Source organism: Ranitomeya imitator, chromosome 4, assembly GCF_032444005.1.
Source record: "Ranitomeya imitator isolate aRanImi1 chromosome 4, aRanImi1.pri, whole genome shotgun sequence".
Taxonomy (NCBI): Eukaryota; Metazoa; Chordata; class Amphibia; order Anura; family Dendrobatidae; genus Ranitomeya; species Ranitomeya imitator.
Window position 1 is genome coordinate 692,948,100 of NC_091285.1, and position 17,558 is coordinate 692,965,657.

The following is a 17,558-nucleotide window of genomic DNA, read 5'->3' on the forward strand; positions in this document are numbered from 1 at the left end:
TCACAGCACCTGCCTACATCTACTGGACCTTCCTTCGGGCCACCGCAGCTACCCGTTCCTAGGGGGTCAGCCGCCATCTGCCCAAGATCTGTCTTGGGGTAGCACATGTTCCACTTCCTTTGTTTCTCCTCGGATTGCGGTATCGTATGCCGCTGTGTATCTGAGGTTGGTTTGGGTGAGGCCACTATTTGTGCCCCTCCAGGCTTTCCTTGGGCCCCGAAACACAGTGGTTTAACCACCCAGCCCCTTACAACTATAATGAATGAGAAGACCAAATGTGAGAGTTGTGAGGTTTTATATAAGTAATTCACTCTTTTAAAATTTGTTGCGCCTATAAGTAATATTCACATAGATTTCCAGTGGCCGCCCATCAACCTAGAATCCATTGAGGTCCAGTTAATGCTGCATAAAAGTCATTTTACTTTGTCATCGTGTGCTGCGATTGACTTATCTATTACAATTCAATCCTTAAACAAATAATCAATTTTATGCAAACAAAAATCAGTAATAACAATTTACTGAGTAGAAATAGACTGAAGACTGTTGAAAAATACTTGATTCCAAAAAATGTAGCACAAGATTTACTTCCACAGTTAGTCCTTGCTCTCCGCTGTCATCTATTTCTTACAGCAGATAAACTGGACGTCATTGAGAGCCGTGTCATCTCCACTGCCTTGTGGGCGCTCCACCTTGGCCTTCATGCCACAAATTCCATCCATGCATTTTCCGCTCCACCGGCCATAATCTCCCCAACTATGGCCAGCTCCCAACATGATCTCATAATCCGTGCACTGAAACATTACATTATTAGCTGCTGTGTCATCGACGCCTCTTCTTGGTGGCTCCACTTGCATGCTGAAGCTAATTAGATGTCCTACCGGACACCATAAGGTGGGACTCCACTCACCCCAGCTGCGAGTAAAATCAGAAATGTTAAGACAAGATTTAATGGATATGTTTTGAAATAATACCACCTTTATGGACAAAAATAAAACAGGTATTACACTGAAGACTACGTACAAAAATATGACCACACTATTACCACACCTATGTATAAGACTATAACTACAGTAATACTGCCCCTATGTACAAGAATATAACGACTATAATACTGTTCCTATGTACAAGAAAATAACTACTATAATACTGCTCCTATGTACAAGAATATAACTACTATAATACTGCTCCTATGTACAAGAATATAACTACTATAATACTGCTCCTATGTACAAGAATATAACTACTATAATACTGGCCCCTATGTACAAGAATATAACTACTATAATACTGCCACTATGTACAAGAATATAACTACTATAATACTGTTCCTATGTACAAGAAAATAACTACTATAATACTGCTCCTATGTACAAGAATATAACTACTATAATACTGCTCCTATGTACAAGAATATAACGACTATAATACTGCCCCCTATGTACAAGAATATAACTACTATAATACTGCCACTATGTACAAGAATATAACTACTATAATACTGTTCCTATGTACAAGAAAATAACTACTATAATACTGCTCCTATGTACAAGAATATAACTACTATAATACTGCTCCTATGTACAAGAATATAACTACTATAATACTGCTCCTATGTGCAAGAATATAATGACTATAATACTGCTCCTATGTACAAGAATATAACTACTATAATACTGCTCCTATGTGCAAGAATATAATGACTATAATACTGCTCCTATGTACAAGAATATAACTACTATAATACTGCTCCTATATACAAGAATATAACTACTATAATACTGCTCCTATGTACAAGAATATAACTACTATAATACTGCTCCTATGTACAAGAATATAACTACTATAATACTGCTCCTATGTACAAGAATATAACTACTATAATACTGCCCCTATGTACAAGAATGTAACCACTATAATACTGCTCCTATGTACAAGAATATAACTACTATAATACTGCTCCTATTTATAAAATAACTATTATAATATTGCTTCTATGTATAATATTATAGCTACTATAATACTGCCCCTATGTACAACAATATAACTACCATAATACTGCCCCTATGTACAAGAATATAACTACTATAATACTGCTCTTATGTACAAGAATATTACTACTATAATACTGCCCCTATGTACAAGAATAGAACTACTATAATACTGCCCCCTATGTACAAGAATGTAACCACTATAATACTGCTCCTATGTACAAGAATATAACTACTATAATACTGCTCCTATATATAATATAACTATTATAATATTGCTTCTATGTATAATATTATAGCTACTATAATACTGCCCCTATGTACAACAATATAACTACCATAATACTGCCCCTATGTACAAGAATATAACTACTATAATACTTCTCTTATGTACAAGAATATTACTACTATAATATTGCCCCTATGTACAAGAATAGAACTACTATAATACTGCCCCCTATGTACAAGAATATAACTACTATAATACTGCCCCATGTATAAGAATATAACTACTATAATACTGCCCCATGTATAAGAATATAACTACTATAATACTGCCCCATGTATAAGAATATAACTACTATAATACTGCCCCATGTATAAGAATATAACTACTATAATACTGCCCCTATGTACAAGAATATAACTACTATAATACTGCTCCTATATACAAGAATATAACTACTATAATACTGCTCCTATATACAAGAATATAACTACTATAATACTGCTCCTATGTACAAGAATATAACTACTATAATACTGCTCCTATGTACAAGAATATAACTACTATAATACTGCCCCATGTACAAGAATATAACTACTATAATACTGCACCTATGTACAAGAATATAACTACTATAATACTGCTCCTATGTACAAGAGTATAACTACTATAATACTGCTCCTATGTACAAGAATATAACTACTATAATACTGCCCCTATGTACAAGAATATAACTACTATAATACTGCTCTTATGTACAAGAATATAACTACTATAATACTCCTCTTATGTACAAGAATATAACTACTATAATACTGCTCATATGTGCATGAATATAACTACTATAATACTGCTCCTGTGTACAAGAAAATAACTACTATAATACTGCCCCTCGTATATATAATAATATAACTATTATATTATTGCTTCTATGTATAATTATATAGCTACTGTAATACTGCCCCTATGTGCCTGAGTATCTGGCCGTGTCCTGTCGGCCAGCCTCTACATGTAGCTTTTCTCTGGAGTCTCACTGGTCCTTGGGATAATTTTATTTTCTCTACTCACGGTCCTTCCGCTGACTTGATGATGTATTCATCTTTTACGTTCGGGTGGATGTCCGTTTTGTTTAAGCAGTGGAGACGTATCCCGTTCAGCCCTGTATCATCATCAGCTTTCTGCTTTATTTCCACCTAGGTCAAAAGATTGCCAAGGATAAAATACCGCAAGTTCCTTTATAGCTTTATAGTGAAATTTACAACATTTACCATTATTCAAATGTCTTGACCACGGGTCGAGCTCAGAAAATCTCATTTCATGTGGTTTTGAGGAATATTCATATTGTAAAATAGGTCCTGATCTCAGATCCAACAAGAGGCTAAATCTGAATAGAGTGTTGATGACAACTTTAAAAATGTATATTGGGTGGTAATTGGCCGGCTCTAGGTCCATGCAGATTCCATTTTTTGAAAATTGTTAGCAAACCTGCAATAACATCCATTGTGGCCAATCGATTCACAATGGCTATTCAGGTACTGGTCCACAGCTTTTTTCTCATGTAGGATCTACAGTGAAGTTCAGATTTTTACTGACCTCAGTACACATTAGAACAATAGTTGGCCGAATTCGACAACATTGTCCCACAATCTGATGTGTACGATGGCCTCTTGACTCTTCACTGACAGATGGTGTTGTGGAGAGAAGGGTCCAGCCGGTTGGATTTCCAACTACCGATACATTTCTACTTCAGGGTCTAATCAAATGCCTAAAGATTCTGGCCATGGTTCTCTCATAGAGACCCCAGAAATGCTTAGTCGAGCCGAGCATTCTTGAGTGTGTTGGGGTGGAGGGAGATACCTGTTGTTTGGCTGATGGCTATCTAATGTGTATGGGGGTCTTCAGGCTTCTGAAACTTTACAAAGATGCTACATTTTGGGTATAGTGCTGAAAAGGGGAAATCTGTTTTTTACTCTTGGTTGAAGATACCCAGAGATGACCAGCTTTGGAATTGTTTTTTGTTGACGTTACATGTGTCTATGTAAGAATGTTTCAGCTTATGGGTATGTTGTAAGGAGCCTTCATCAAATTTGACTAGAGGTAAGGGCAGACACATCTGTGTATTTTTTCCATACCAGGAGGGCATTGGGTGGGTCAAAGTACACTCCCGAGTGAGGCAAGTACATCCACTACATGTCTTGCTAATGTCCTCCCTCCACAGTCTACGATACCCATGTAGGATGAAGGTGAAAACTGCTATCTATACTTTTTATTGTAAAACAAACGATGTTATATCTAGACTAGATGGTGGCCCGATTCTAACGCATCTGGTATTCTAGAATATGTATGTAGTTTATTTATGAAGATTTTAGAATACTACATTGAATACACAGGATTCGGCCGGCCGCAACCAATTAGCGAAGTGTGGTTCAAATCCCGCGCCAATTCGTGGCCGGACTGCACCTGTCGCGTCCGGCCACGTAGTATATAGCACAGCCACGTAGTATATTGCACAGCCACGTAGTATATTGCACAGCCACGTAGTATAAAGCAGAGCCACAGAGTATATAGCACACCCACGTAGTATATAGCACAGCCACGTAGTATATAGCACAGCCCACGGAGTATATAGCACAGCCACGTAGTATATAACAGCCCACGAAGTATATAGCACAGCCCATGGAGTGTATAACAGCCCACATAGCATATAACACAGCCACATAGTTTATAACAGCCCACGTAGCATATAACACAGCTCACGTAGTATATAATAGCCCACGCACGCAGTATATAACACAGCCCACGTAGTGTACAACACAGCCCACATAGTGTATAACACAGCCCACATAGTATATTGCACAGCCCACATAGTATATTGCACAGCCACGTAGTATATTGCACAGCCCACGTAGTATATTGCACAGCCTATGTAGTATATTTCACAGCCCACGTAGTATATTGCACAGCCCATGTAGTATATTGCACAGCCCATGCAGTATATTGCACAACCCACGCAGTATATTGCACAGCCCACGTACTATATTGCACAGCCCACACAGTATATTGCCCAGCTCATGTAGTATATTGCACAGCCCACGCAGTATATTGCACAGCCCACGCAGTATATTGCACAGCCCACACAGTATATTGCACAGCCCACATAGTATATTGCACAGCCCACATAGTATATTGCACAGCCCATGTAGTATATTGCACAGCCCGTGTAGTATATTGCACAGCCCACATATAGTATATTGCACAGCCCATGTAGTATATTGCACAGCCCACGTAGTATATAGCAATGTAGGCATAATATCCCTGTTAAAAAAAAAAAGAATTAAAATAAAAAATGGTTATATACTGACCTTCCGTTGGCCCCTGGATCCAGGCAAAGCGTTTACCGATGCTCCTCGCGCGCTCCGGTCTCAAGAGTGCATTGCGGTCTCGCGAGATGTTGACGTAGCGGTATCGCGAGACCGCTACGTCATCATCTTGTGAGATCGCAATGCATGGAGCGGTCACCAGAGCGTCACGAGGAGCGGAAAAGGCCTGTTCTGGATCCGAGGGGCCAACGGACGGTGAATATATAACTATTTTTTGTTTTTGCTATTATTTTTAACATTAGATCTTTTTACTATTGATGCTGCATAGGCAGCATCAATAGTGAAAAGTTGGTCACGCAGGGTTAATAGCAGCATTAACGGAGTGCGTTACTCGCGGCATAATGCGGTCTGTTAGTGCTGCCATTAACCCTGTGTGAGCGCTGACTGGAGGGGAGTATGGAGCAGCCATTTTGCTGCCGGACTGTGCCCGTCTCTGATTGGTCGTGGCTGTTTTGCCGCGACCAATCAGCGACTTGGGATTTCCATTACAGACAGACAGAAAGACAGACAGACAGAAAGACGGAAGTGTTTAGGCCGATACCAAGAGATTTTAAGAAATGCTAAGCAACCCAGTCCCTCAATCAGAAGAAAAGGGATTGGAACAATGGAGAGTAGAAAATGGGGGCACAGCAGTTGTGTCTACAGAGTCCAGGATAAAGAAGTATTGAAGAATTCAATGTGAAAATGATTCACAAATGTCAATGGCTGAGAAGTTGGAAATCGTGATATGGCAAAGCATAAAAATATATAGGAAATGTGTTAGCAAATAAATGGTTAATAAAGGGTTTGGAACAAGAACATCAATTACGTAGTGCCTCGGTTGGCGTAGAAATGCTCAATTTGACTCCTGTGATAGGTCAAAGCAATATTGGACATATTCCAAAAAGGCATAAGAGATTTTAAAGGGAAAGTGAAAAAAAGCACCCAAAATTCCTTTCTAAAAAAAATGCTTAACACTTTTCAGGGTCATGATCTATAAATACATCCTGGTCTCTTACCTTTAGAGAAAATCCTTTTGCATAAAAACCACAGGGACACCACTCCGCGGGCCCCCATTCACCCCAAGATCCCCCGTTAGGTATACCTATAACAACATAATCCCTCTCCCCAAATGCTCCTGAGATGACAGAGAGCAGCAGGAACGAGCAGAGGATGGAAGACATTGTGAACAGATGTGTCACGAGAGGCTCTTCTAGTTCTGGCTCCACCACCAGCTCTAGATGAACCGAAGTCCCAGAGTCCAGGGCGGGAACATCAGGTAAAAGTTCCTCCAGCATGTAGCAATTCTTTCAAATATTAAAACTTTGATCTCCAGCCAAGACCCCAGTAAAAGGCAAACAGGGACTGTTCCCTGGCATAGAAATAAAGTCATTACCCTCACACATCTAGAAAATCTGTACCGCTGTACAAGCTGTCTGCGGTCATCTCAGGTGACATGGCATTTCTGTTTTGTTAGGAAAAAATAACATACTATAACAAAAAAAGTCAGACCTTGGACAAATGTGTCAGAGTTTTATCATGAGATGTAACCTCTGTGGGAAGATCAGCCACCCTCACGGGAACCGACCAGACGCCTGCCCCAATATCTGCAAGGACTTTTCTGATGAGGATTTGGTGGCTGGGGAAAAGGTTGTGGAGGAGGCAACTTTAATATTAGAGCTACTACTGACCATGTCAGTGGTCCACCACTCATGTGCTCATTTATCACCAGAGCAGCATCATTCTGAGGCTGGGGGTTGTACTTCTAGACCAGCAGCCATACAGTGGGTACGGAGAGTATTCTGACCCCTCTAAATTTTTCACTCTGTTTCATTGCAGCAATTTGGTAAATTCAAAAAAGTTAATTTTGTGCTCATTAATGTACACTCTGCACCCCATCTTGACTTAACAAAGCAGAAATGTAGAAAGTTTTGCAAATTTAATAAAAAAGAAAAACCGAAATATTACATGGTCATAATGGAGCACCCTCAGACACAAGGCAACAGGTTACTCGGTACCGGTCCTCTCGGTCTCAGTTCTAGGGTTGTCACGGTGGCTGGACCCGGTCCGTGACCCTGCTAAGGGGCGTCCAATGAAAGGTGATACGAGTCTGTCAAGATTTTGTGACGCCACCTGTGGTATTCGGTCAGGGTGACCGATGCTGCTTGGGGACCACTGGAGTGATGTGATGGCAGCTAGATGGTTTACCTTCCCACAGGTGAAGTATGTCCCCAGGGCTTCCCAGTAAGGTGGAATGTGATGGTGTGAGGTGCAGACAGTAACGAGGACACAGGGTTGCAGTCTCTTTACCTCTTTACTGAAGGCTGTCTGAGACCGGCCGGTCCGAAGGCACATCCAGAGTTCCTTTGCAGGTGGAAATCGTTGCCTACCACTAGCGCCTGTGTGTTGTAGTGCTTCCCTGCTGAGAATTCGGGATAGTCCTCACAACTTCTGTTCTCATTCTTTCTAGTTCTTTCTCATTCTTTCTATTCTCCGTCCCCCAGGTTTGTTATGGCTAGGACGCACCCGTTTGACGGGAAGGCTCGGAGCTCTTCCGGGACCCTAGAGACGCCCCTCTCCACGCGTTGCCCCCTATGTCTGCATCGGTGATGTAAGGTAGACAGCCAACCTATAATTAACTGTCCTGTGGTATTTGAAGTAAGGCATAAAGTCAGCTACTTCCTCGGTGTTCCGGGCACCGGCTACGCGCCTCAGTAGGATGTTGCCGTTCTCCGGGCACGACTCCTACTGGCTCTCCTTTGTGCTTTAATCTCATTTCTCACTGTCCACAATATCCTTCGCTTCGTGTCCTTTCTTTGGATGCCGCCGCAGATAGCGCAGGCGCGGCTCCGTAACGTTCTATCCTTGTCGCTAGGTGCCTGCCAGGTTCCCACGCCTGACAGGGACCCCCCCTGAATCTTCCCCGCAACACCCCCTGCCATGGGATGTTGCCTGGACAAAACCCAGTCAGCTTCTCCCTAACTTCCTATCCAACCCCTAGTTTTACCAGTGTGAGGAGTGGCCTAATAAATAAAACCTTTTGCTCCCCCTAGTGGCCGGAGTGTGAAGTGTACTGTGTGCTGGTGATACCTGGTCAGATGAACTCCTTTAGTGCCATCAGACGTACCATCACTCCCCTTAGTGGCAGAGCGATACTACTGCAACGACCAGGTCTCTGGGGCGCTGCACTAAGTTTTCAGACCTTTTGCTCAGACACTCATATTTAAGTCCCATGCTGTCCATTTACATGTGATCCTCCTTGAGATGGTTCTCCTCCTTCATTGGAGTCCAGCTGTGTGTAATTAAACTGATAGGACTTGATTTGGAGCGGTGCACACCTGTCTATATAAGACCTCACCGCTCACAGTGCATGTCAGACCAAATGAGAATCATGAGGTTAAAGGAACCAGCCAAGGAGCTCAGAGACAGAATTGTGGCAAGGAACAGATCTGGCCAAAGTGACAACAGAATGCAGTACTCAAGGTTCCTAAGAGCACAGTGGCCTCCATAATCCTTAAATGGAAGAAGTTTGGGACCACCAGAAGTCTTCCTAGACCTGGCCGTCCAGCCAAACTGAGCAATCATGGGAGAAGAGCCTTGGTGAGAGAAGAAGAACCCCAAGATCATTGTGGCTGAGCTCAAGAGATGCAGTAGGAAGATGGGAGAAAGTTCCACAAAGTCACCTATCACTGCAGCCTCCACCAGTCAGGCCTTTAGGCCGAGTGGCCCGATGGAAGCCTCTCCTCAGTGCAAGACATATGAAAGCCCACATAGAGTTTGCTAAAAAAAACACATGAAGGACTCCCAGACTATGAGAAATAAGATTCCCTGGTCTTATGAGACGAAGATAGACCTTTTTGGTGATATTTCTAAGCGGTATGTGTGGATAAAACCAGGCACTGTTCATCGCCTGCCCAATACAATCCCAACAGTGAAACAAGGTGGCAGCATCATGCTATGGGGGTGTTTTTCAGCTGCAGGGACAGGATGGTTGCTTAAAGGAAACATGAATGCGGCCAAATACAGAGATATCCTGGATGAAAACCTCTTCCAGAGTGCTCTGGACCTCAGACTTGGCCGAAGGTTCACATTCCAACAAGACAATGACCCTAAGAACACAGCTAAGATAACAAAGGAGCGGCTTCAGAACAACTCTGTGACCAATACTGAGCACAGGGCCTGAATACTTATGACCATGGGATATTTCAGGTTTTCTTTAATAAATTTGCAAAAATTTCTACATTTCTGTTTTTTTTTTCAGTCAAGATGGGGTGCAGAATGTACATTAATGAGAAAAAAAATAACTTTATTGAATTTATCAAATGGCTGAAATGAAGCAAGGAGTGAAAAATGTAAAGGGGCCTGAATACTTTCCGTACCCACGGTAGGTAGCTGTAGGATGCTGGCAGGTGCGTAGGATGCAGTGACACACAGGAGGCAGAGCAAGGGTTAACAGGTTTATTTACAGGGGAAATACTCTGCGCAGGGAGGTAAAGAGTTAATGGTATTAAAGACAGGTGAAATGCAGCAGTTCAAACACAGCAATAAGGAAGCAAGAGTATATGGAAGTTCTCACACGGCAGCTTCTGCTGCGCACTAAATAGCGCCGGCAATGGCAGGTGCATCGCCTTCTCTTGGAGGGTCCTGTAGTGGCTGGTTCCATCTTCTGAAGACAGTGGTCGGTCTCCGGTACCTTCCGCTGGGTCTAGTCCATATACTAATGTGGCTATTAAAGGCACGGGCCACAGTCCGGTGCGAGCCCAACGTGGCTCATTAACTATCTCAAATGTGGGGTAGTCAGGTAACAGACGGTCAGGACAACTATTCTCTCCTCACGTCAGGGTGCAAGTGTCAGTCCGGTGTGTGATCTCCCTTGGGGCAGTGCGTGTGCAGCACTCACGCTCACGTCGTGTACAGCACCCGGTACTCTCTGGCTATCACTGGGCACACACCGCACGTCCCGCTCTCCCTGGTCCCCGCTGTTGGCGGCAGGCGATGCCGGTCTCTTTGGCGCCGATGCTCCAGACAGGAGAGACCGGAGCACTCCTCTCTAACTCTGCTGCCGCACCCGGCTCTGCTCTGTGTGCATGGCTCTGCACACCTCTGTTCTGCACGGCTCTGCAGCGGTCTCTCCCTCTTGCGTGCTACAGTGCACGCCTGTCTCTGCATGTGACGCCAGTCCTCTCTGAGGGCAAGGGAGACCGAGCGCGCCACTCACTGCTATGCACGCTACTCTCGCCCTCCTCTTGCGCGCTTTCTCCTCTCGGCTGCGCACCCTTTTGTGGCCCTCTCCGCCCCCTCCTCTTAGCAGGAAGCTCCGTCTCTCTCAAACTTCCCTCCTACAGCAGGGAAAGGTCCGCCCACGCGGGCTTCCCCCAGGAACAGAGGATGCAGCCTATCCAGTTCCGGACCCGGCATGCAGGTACCTGAGGTCTACCCTACCACAGAGGAAGTCCTTCCCTTACCTGTTGACTCCAATTATTACCCCTGCTATAGGATACACAGTTGATACACCATATATACCAAAGATGAAATTCAGACAATTATTGTATCCAAGTCGGATAATATGGGGAGCTGGTCTACGCAAAATACATATGAGAATATAAACAGAAGCGTATTTAGAACAAAAATAGAGAAATCTTTATTAATCCATTGAAACATATGACAACTTAAAAAGTAGCCAATAGTGCTTAAAGTTGAGCCAAACAGATTGAAGTGGCATAACCATAGGCCTGGCAATACTAGAATCACATCAATGTAACAATAGTTATACAGTGCGGTTTACCCATACAGTTATAGAAGTCCAGGAGGAGGACACCTAATATATCATATCAGATCGGTTAGACCATATAGCGCGCCCAGACTCCATAGATCTGCATCACTGGTCTGTACTAATGCACAAACATTTGCACAAGAAATAAAGCTCGTTAAATGCAAATATACCTTACCAATGCCCAAATGATGGTGCCACTGCCCCTTGAATAAAATTTAAAAACAGAGATTAAATCACCAGTGGCACACTGAGCAACGCGTTTCAGCTAAAGAGCCTTATTCTCTCTTTTTGAATTTTATTCATTTTTTATAGTGTTTTTTTCAGAATTTTACCACATATGCCTCGCTGGATTTCCAATCCTTTTCATATTGAATGCTAAAAAGTAATAATGCCTTCTGTGTGCCCCTCTGACAGTCACAATATCCTACAGCTCCTCTATACACAGTATGATGTCCCCACACTGTATAGTACAACCCACACAGTATACTGACTTCTTAGTATACTGACTCCTTAGGCTACTTTCGCACTAGCGTTAACTGCAATCCGTCACAATGCGTCGTTTTGCAGAAAAAGTGTTTGCAGGATGCATTTTTTCTCCATTGACTAACATTACGCGACGTCGCGCGACGGTTGCGCCGTGTTGTGGCAGACCGTCGGCCGCAAAAAACGTTCCATGTAACGTTTTTTGCAGCCGACGGACCGTCTTTTCCGACCGCGCATGCGCGGCCGGTACTCCGTCCCCACCTCCCCGCACCTCATAATGGGGCAGCGGATGCTCTGAAAAGCAGCATCCGCTGCACCCGTTGTGCAGCAGAGACAACACTAGCGTCAGTAACCTCGGCCCGACGCACTGCGACGGGCCGAGCCCGACGCTAGTGTGAAAGAAGCCTTAGTAGCCCCAAAACTGTTTAATGGCTGCAACACTGTATGATGGCCCTCTCACTGTAATTTCCACACTGTCTGATGGCCTCCTAGATAGCCTCCATATAGTATTATGCACTCCCCATAGGCCTCCATATAGTATAATGAACTCATAGACCTTCATATAGTATACTGCACTCCCCAAAGGCATACTCTGTAGAGTATAATGTTTTCCCCATAGACAGACTCTATGTAATATTATGCTTTCTCCATAGGCAGACTCTATATAGTATAATGTACTCCTCATAGGCAGACTCTATAAAGTATAATGCATTCCCCATAGGCTGACATTATATAGTATAATGCATTCCCCACAGGCAGACTCTAGTGTAATGCACTCCCCATAGGCCTCCATATAGTACAATGAACTCCTCATAGGCCTCCATATAGTATAATGTACTCCCTGTAGGCCTCTATATAGTATAATGTATTCCTCATAGACTTTCATATAGTATAATGCACTCCCCAAAGGCATATTCTGTATAGTATAATGTTTTCCCCATAGGCAGACTCTATATAATATAATGCACTCCTCATTGGCAGACTATATAGAATAATGGATTCCCATATGTCTCCGTATAGTACAATGCACTCCCCATAGGTCTCCATATAGTATAATGCACTCCTCATAGGCAGACTCTATATTCTATAATACACTTCCCATAGGCAGACTCTGTATTGTATAATGAACCCCCGTAGGCAGGCTCTATATAGTATAATATAGCCCCCATAGGCAGACTCTATATAGTATAATGCATTCCACATAGGCAGACTCTATATAGAATAATGCCCCCCACAGGCAGACTATATATTATAATGAACAACCCATAGGCAGACTCCATATTGTATAATGCACTCTCCATAAGCAGACTCTGCATTGTATAATGCACTCCCCATAGGTAGACTCTATATAGTATAATGCACTCCCCATAGGCAGACTCTATACAGCATAATGCCCCACCCAGAGGTAGACTCTCTAGTGTAATGCACCCCATTGGCAGACTTTATATTGTATAATGCATTCCCCATAGGCAGACTCTATTTGGTATAATGCACTCCCATAGGCAGACAATATATAGTATAATGCACCCCTCATAGGCAGACTATATAGTATAATGCACCCCCATAGGTCTCCATACAGTATAATGCACTCCCCGTAGGCAGACTCTATATAGTATAATGCACTCCCCATAGGCAGACTCTATATAGTATAATGCACCCCATAGGCAGACTATAGTGTAATTCACTCCCCATAGTCTACAATATAATGCACCCCATAAAATAAATAAATAAATAAATATAATACTCACCTCTCCTACTCGTTCCCTCACTGCTCTCAGAGCCTGCACATCTCCGGTCAGCGGGGTGCCAGGTAATTAAGTCATCGTGCCCACTGTCAGAATCTGCATCAGTGACATCAGACGTTGAGAGGGGGAATGATGGTCAATGCGGTCAAGTGTATTGACATGTAGCTGATACAGTTGAACTTGCGATGACGGGTGGGGGCCCACTGCTCTACTGCAGAGTGTAATTGTGCACGCCGATACAGTTACAGTAGCATAGCTCTGGGTGGGCCCCCTCTGAGCATGGGGCCTGGGGCGACCGCACCCTCTTCCCCCTGGTAGCTATGCTACTGGTGTATCTGTGCACTCAGAAGAAATTGCACAATTTGCTATCCTTGTGAAATGAAAAATATGGGGCTAAAAGAACATTTTTGTGGGAAACATTTTTTTTTTCATTTTCACAGTTCAACGTTGTAAAATTATTTGAAGCACTTGTGAGTTCCATGGGCTCAACATATGTCTAGATAAATTAGTAGAGGGGTCTAGTTTCCAAAATGGGGTCAATTGTGTGGGGTTTCCAATGTTTAAGCACATCAGGGGCTCTCCGAATGCGACATATCATCCAAAACAATTCTATCATAGTTTGCGTTTTAAAACATAACTCTTTTTCTTGCCATAACCGCCCCCCCCCCCCCCCCCCCGTACAGTAGTTTTCTCCTACATATAGGTTATCAGTGTACTCAGGAGATGTTGCACAATAAATTTTGGATTCCGTGTTACAATTGTGAAAATGTAAAATTTGGGGCTAAAACAACATTTTTGTGGTTAAAACGTGATTTTTTTTATTTTCACAGCTCAACATTATTAGCTTCTATGTAGAACCTGGGGGGTTCCAGGTGCTCAAAGTACATCTAGATAGATTACTTGAGGTGTCTAGTTTCCAAAATGGGGTCACTTATGGAGTTTTTTGACTGTTTAGGCACGTGAGGGGCTCTCTAAACATGACATGGCATCTGCATTCCAGCTAATTTTGCATGTAAAAATTCAAACGGTGCTCCTTCATTTCCAAGCCCTGCCGTGTGTTCAAACAGTAGTTTTCCCCCACATATCGGGTATGAGCATACTCAGGAGAAATTGCACAACTAATTTTGGTTCCATTTTCTCCTGTTACTCTTGTGAAAATAAAAAATGTGATGCTATAACATTTTTTGTGAAAAAAAGAAAAATGTTAATTTTTTTCCTTCCACATTGCTTTAATTCCTCTAAAGCACCTGAAGAGTTAATAAACTTCTTGAATGTTGTTTTGAGCACCTTGAAGGGTGCAGGATTTAGAATGGTGTCACTTTTGAGTGTTTTCTGTCACATAGGACCCTAAAAGTCACTTCATATGTGAGGTGGTCCCTAAAAAAATTATTTTGTATATTTTGCTGGAAAAATGAGAAATCGCTGGTCAACTTTTATCCCTTATAACTTCCTAACAAAAAAAAAACTATGTTTCAAAAATTGTACTGATGTAAAGTAGACATGTGGGAAATGTGATTTATTAACTATTTTGTGTGACATGACTCCCTGGTTTAAGGGCATAAGAAGTTTGAAAATTGCTTCATTTAGGCACATATGACGCAAGTCATAGCAAACAAATTTTACCAATGCCATGAATTACAAACTGGCACGAGAAATAATCTCAGAATCACTAGTACTCGATGGAGCGTAAAGTGACAATAGTCAGAATTGTAAAATTTGGCCTGGTCATGAAAGTGAAAAGAAAAGCCTCCCTACAGCATGATGCTGCCACCAACATGTGTGACGGTGAGGATGGTGTTTTCACGGTGATATGCAGTGCTGGTTTTTCTGCCTCACCTAGCGTTTTGCATTTAGACCAAAGTTCTTCTTTGGTTTCATCTGTCCAGAACACCTTCTTCCACATAGCAAGTAGGGGACACAACTACCATGTGGAAGAAGGTTCTCTGGTCAGATGAAAGCATAGTAGAACTTTTTGGGCTAAATGCAAAGAGCTATGTGTGGCGGTAAACTAATACTGAGCTAGAGCTATTTTGCAAAGAAAAAAATGGGCAAAACTTTCAGCCTCTAGATGTGCAATGCTGGTAGAGACATGCGGCGCCCCAGGGTCTTGGTCGTCGCAGTGGTATTGCTTTCCTCTCGGGGAGAGTGATGCTACCTTTGGAGGCAAGAAAGGATAACTGCATCCAGGTATCACAAACATGCAACACATTCACACTCCAGGCCACCAGGGGGAGCTTCTGCTCCTTTTTATTAGGTCACTCCCCATATATATAACTGGTAGTCTGTAGGGAAAGTTAGTCAGTTCCTGACACAGAAAGTTCCAGACAGTAGTCTGTGGAGGACAGAAGGTTAATGGAGCTGTGCATGCCCTCAGAGCTGCAGCTCCCAGAAAGTGACATTGAAAAGCAGAATTATATTGCAGCGAGCGTGAAGGAAGTCAAAGCAAAGGAGAGGATACCAGAAGGGGACCAGCCCCGAACAGGCTGCCTCCTTCTGAGGTGCAGAATCCCAGTAGCCGGAACACCGAGGGAGTAAGGACCTCCACACCTTATTTCAGAAACCGTGCAGGAGGTGTGGGTTAAATCCGCGGTGCCTTGGAACTTCATCATTAAGGCAGCGCGGATTTAACCCACACCTCCTGCACAGTTTATATTGTCATACGGCTGTTAATCGGCTTGTGGATCTGCAGCAGCCAAAATCGCTACATGCTTTTCATTCAACAAAATCAGGTGAGCAATTCTAAGAAAGCTTTCTTGGTTATCTAGAGGATAATACCCTATTTTGCGCTTTGTGTCTCCATTTATTTTTCCTATAGCAGTTATTTCAGAAACCGGCAGGACAGCTAATTGCAGGTTACCTGTCCGCACCTACACCCAGAAGGCACGGTGACACCCACAGAGCCGGGTTATCTAAGAGACCCTATAAACAGGCTCAAGTCACCAGTAATACGGGTTTTGTCCTATCCTATATGGGGGACAGAGAGAGCGAAACACCACATCTATGAAACCCTTATGTGAAGCCATAGGCAGTAAGGGAATACACCACTGCAGCACAAGGGAAGGCTACTGATTTCCACCTGGACAAGGGGACTCTGGACTTGCCTCCAAACCGACCAGACTCTGCCTGCCGTGTGATCTGGTGCTCTGGACTGTGGATGCTGAAGTCTTCAGTAAAGGTAAAGAGACTGCAACCTTGTGTCCTCGTTCTTCACCGTGCCTCTCACCATCCACCATCTACACACTGGGAAGCCCTGGGGATATACTTCACCTGTGGGAAGGTATACCATCTAGCTGCCATAACATCACCCCAGCGGACCCCTTAAAGCAGCGTCGGTCACCCTGACCGAATACCATAGGTGGCATCACGAACATAAACTTTATCCCTTTAAAGACATTCTCCCTTTAATATGGACGTCCCAGGCCCACGGACCGGGTCAGCCACCGTGACATCCCCCCGTGAACCGCAGGACCCGGTACCGAGTACCCCACGGCCCTTGGGGGGCGCTCCAGACAGATCCCAAATGACTGAAACAGTAATTGCAGTGAAATGTGGGCTTAATAGAAATGCATGTCACAATTTTCAGATTTATATTTTTAAAATAACTAGAAACACGCCTGGGGATTGCTTAACAAACAGGCAATCCCCACAAGTGCTGTAGCTGTGTAACAGATGCAAATGATGCAGCAGCAGGGACTCGAGCATAATATACGAGCACGCCCAGATACTCAGATGACACCTGAGCATGCTCGAATAAGACGTTATCCGAGCACATTTGCTGATCACTAGTCCCGAGCTGTCCCTGGCAAGACATATGATTTGAGGTAGTCTTCATAACCATGCCTTTATCCCCCTGGTTGTGCAGCCATTTTTCAATTTTTAGTTTTTGTTATTTCATTCCTGCTATAACTTTTCTTATTTATTCATTGCCATAGCAGTTTGAGGGCTTGTTAATATTATTATTATTTTTTTTTTTAATGAGGAAGA

General features: G+C 43.2%; 1 protein-coding gene across 1 annotated transcript; it reads right to left on the reverse strand.

Annotated features, from left to right (window-relative positions):
- Window positions 1-279: 279 nt before the first annotated feature.
- LOC138674376 (vitelline membrane outer layer protein 1-like) lies at window positions 280-6,822 on the reverse strand. The gene is made up of 3 exons (XM_069762224.1): window positions 6,593-6,822; window positions 3,283-3,407; window positions 280-912 (listed from the first exon to the last, which is right to left on the reverse strand). Exons 1-3 carry the CDS (start codon window positions 6,755-6,757, stop codon window positions 618-620), a joined length of 585 nt encoding a protein of 194 aa, XP_069618325.1. The 5' UTR covers window positions 6,758-6,822; the 3' UTR covers window positions 280-617.
- Window positions 6,823-17,558: the final 10,736 nt, after the last annotated feature.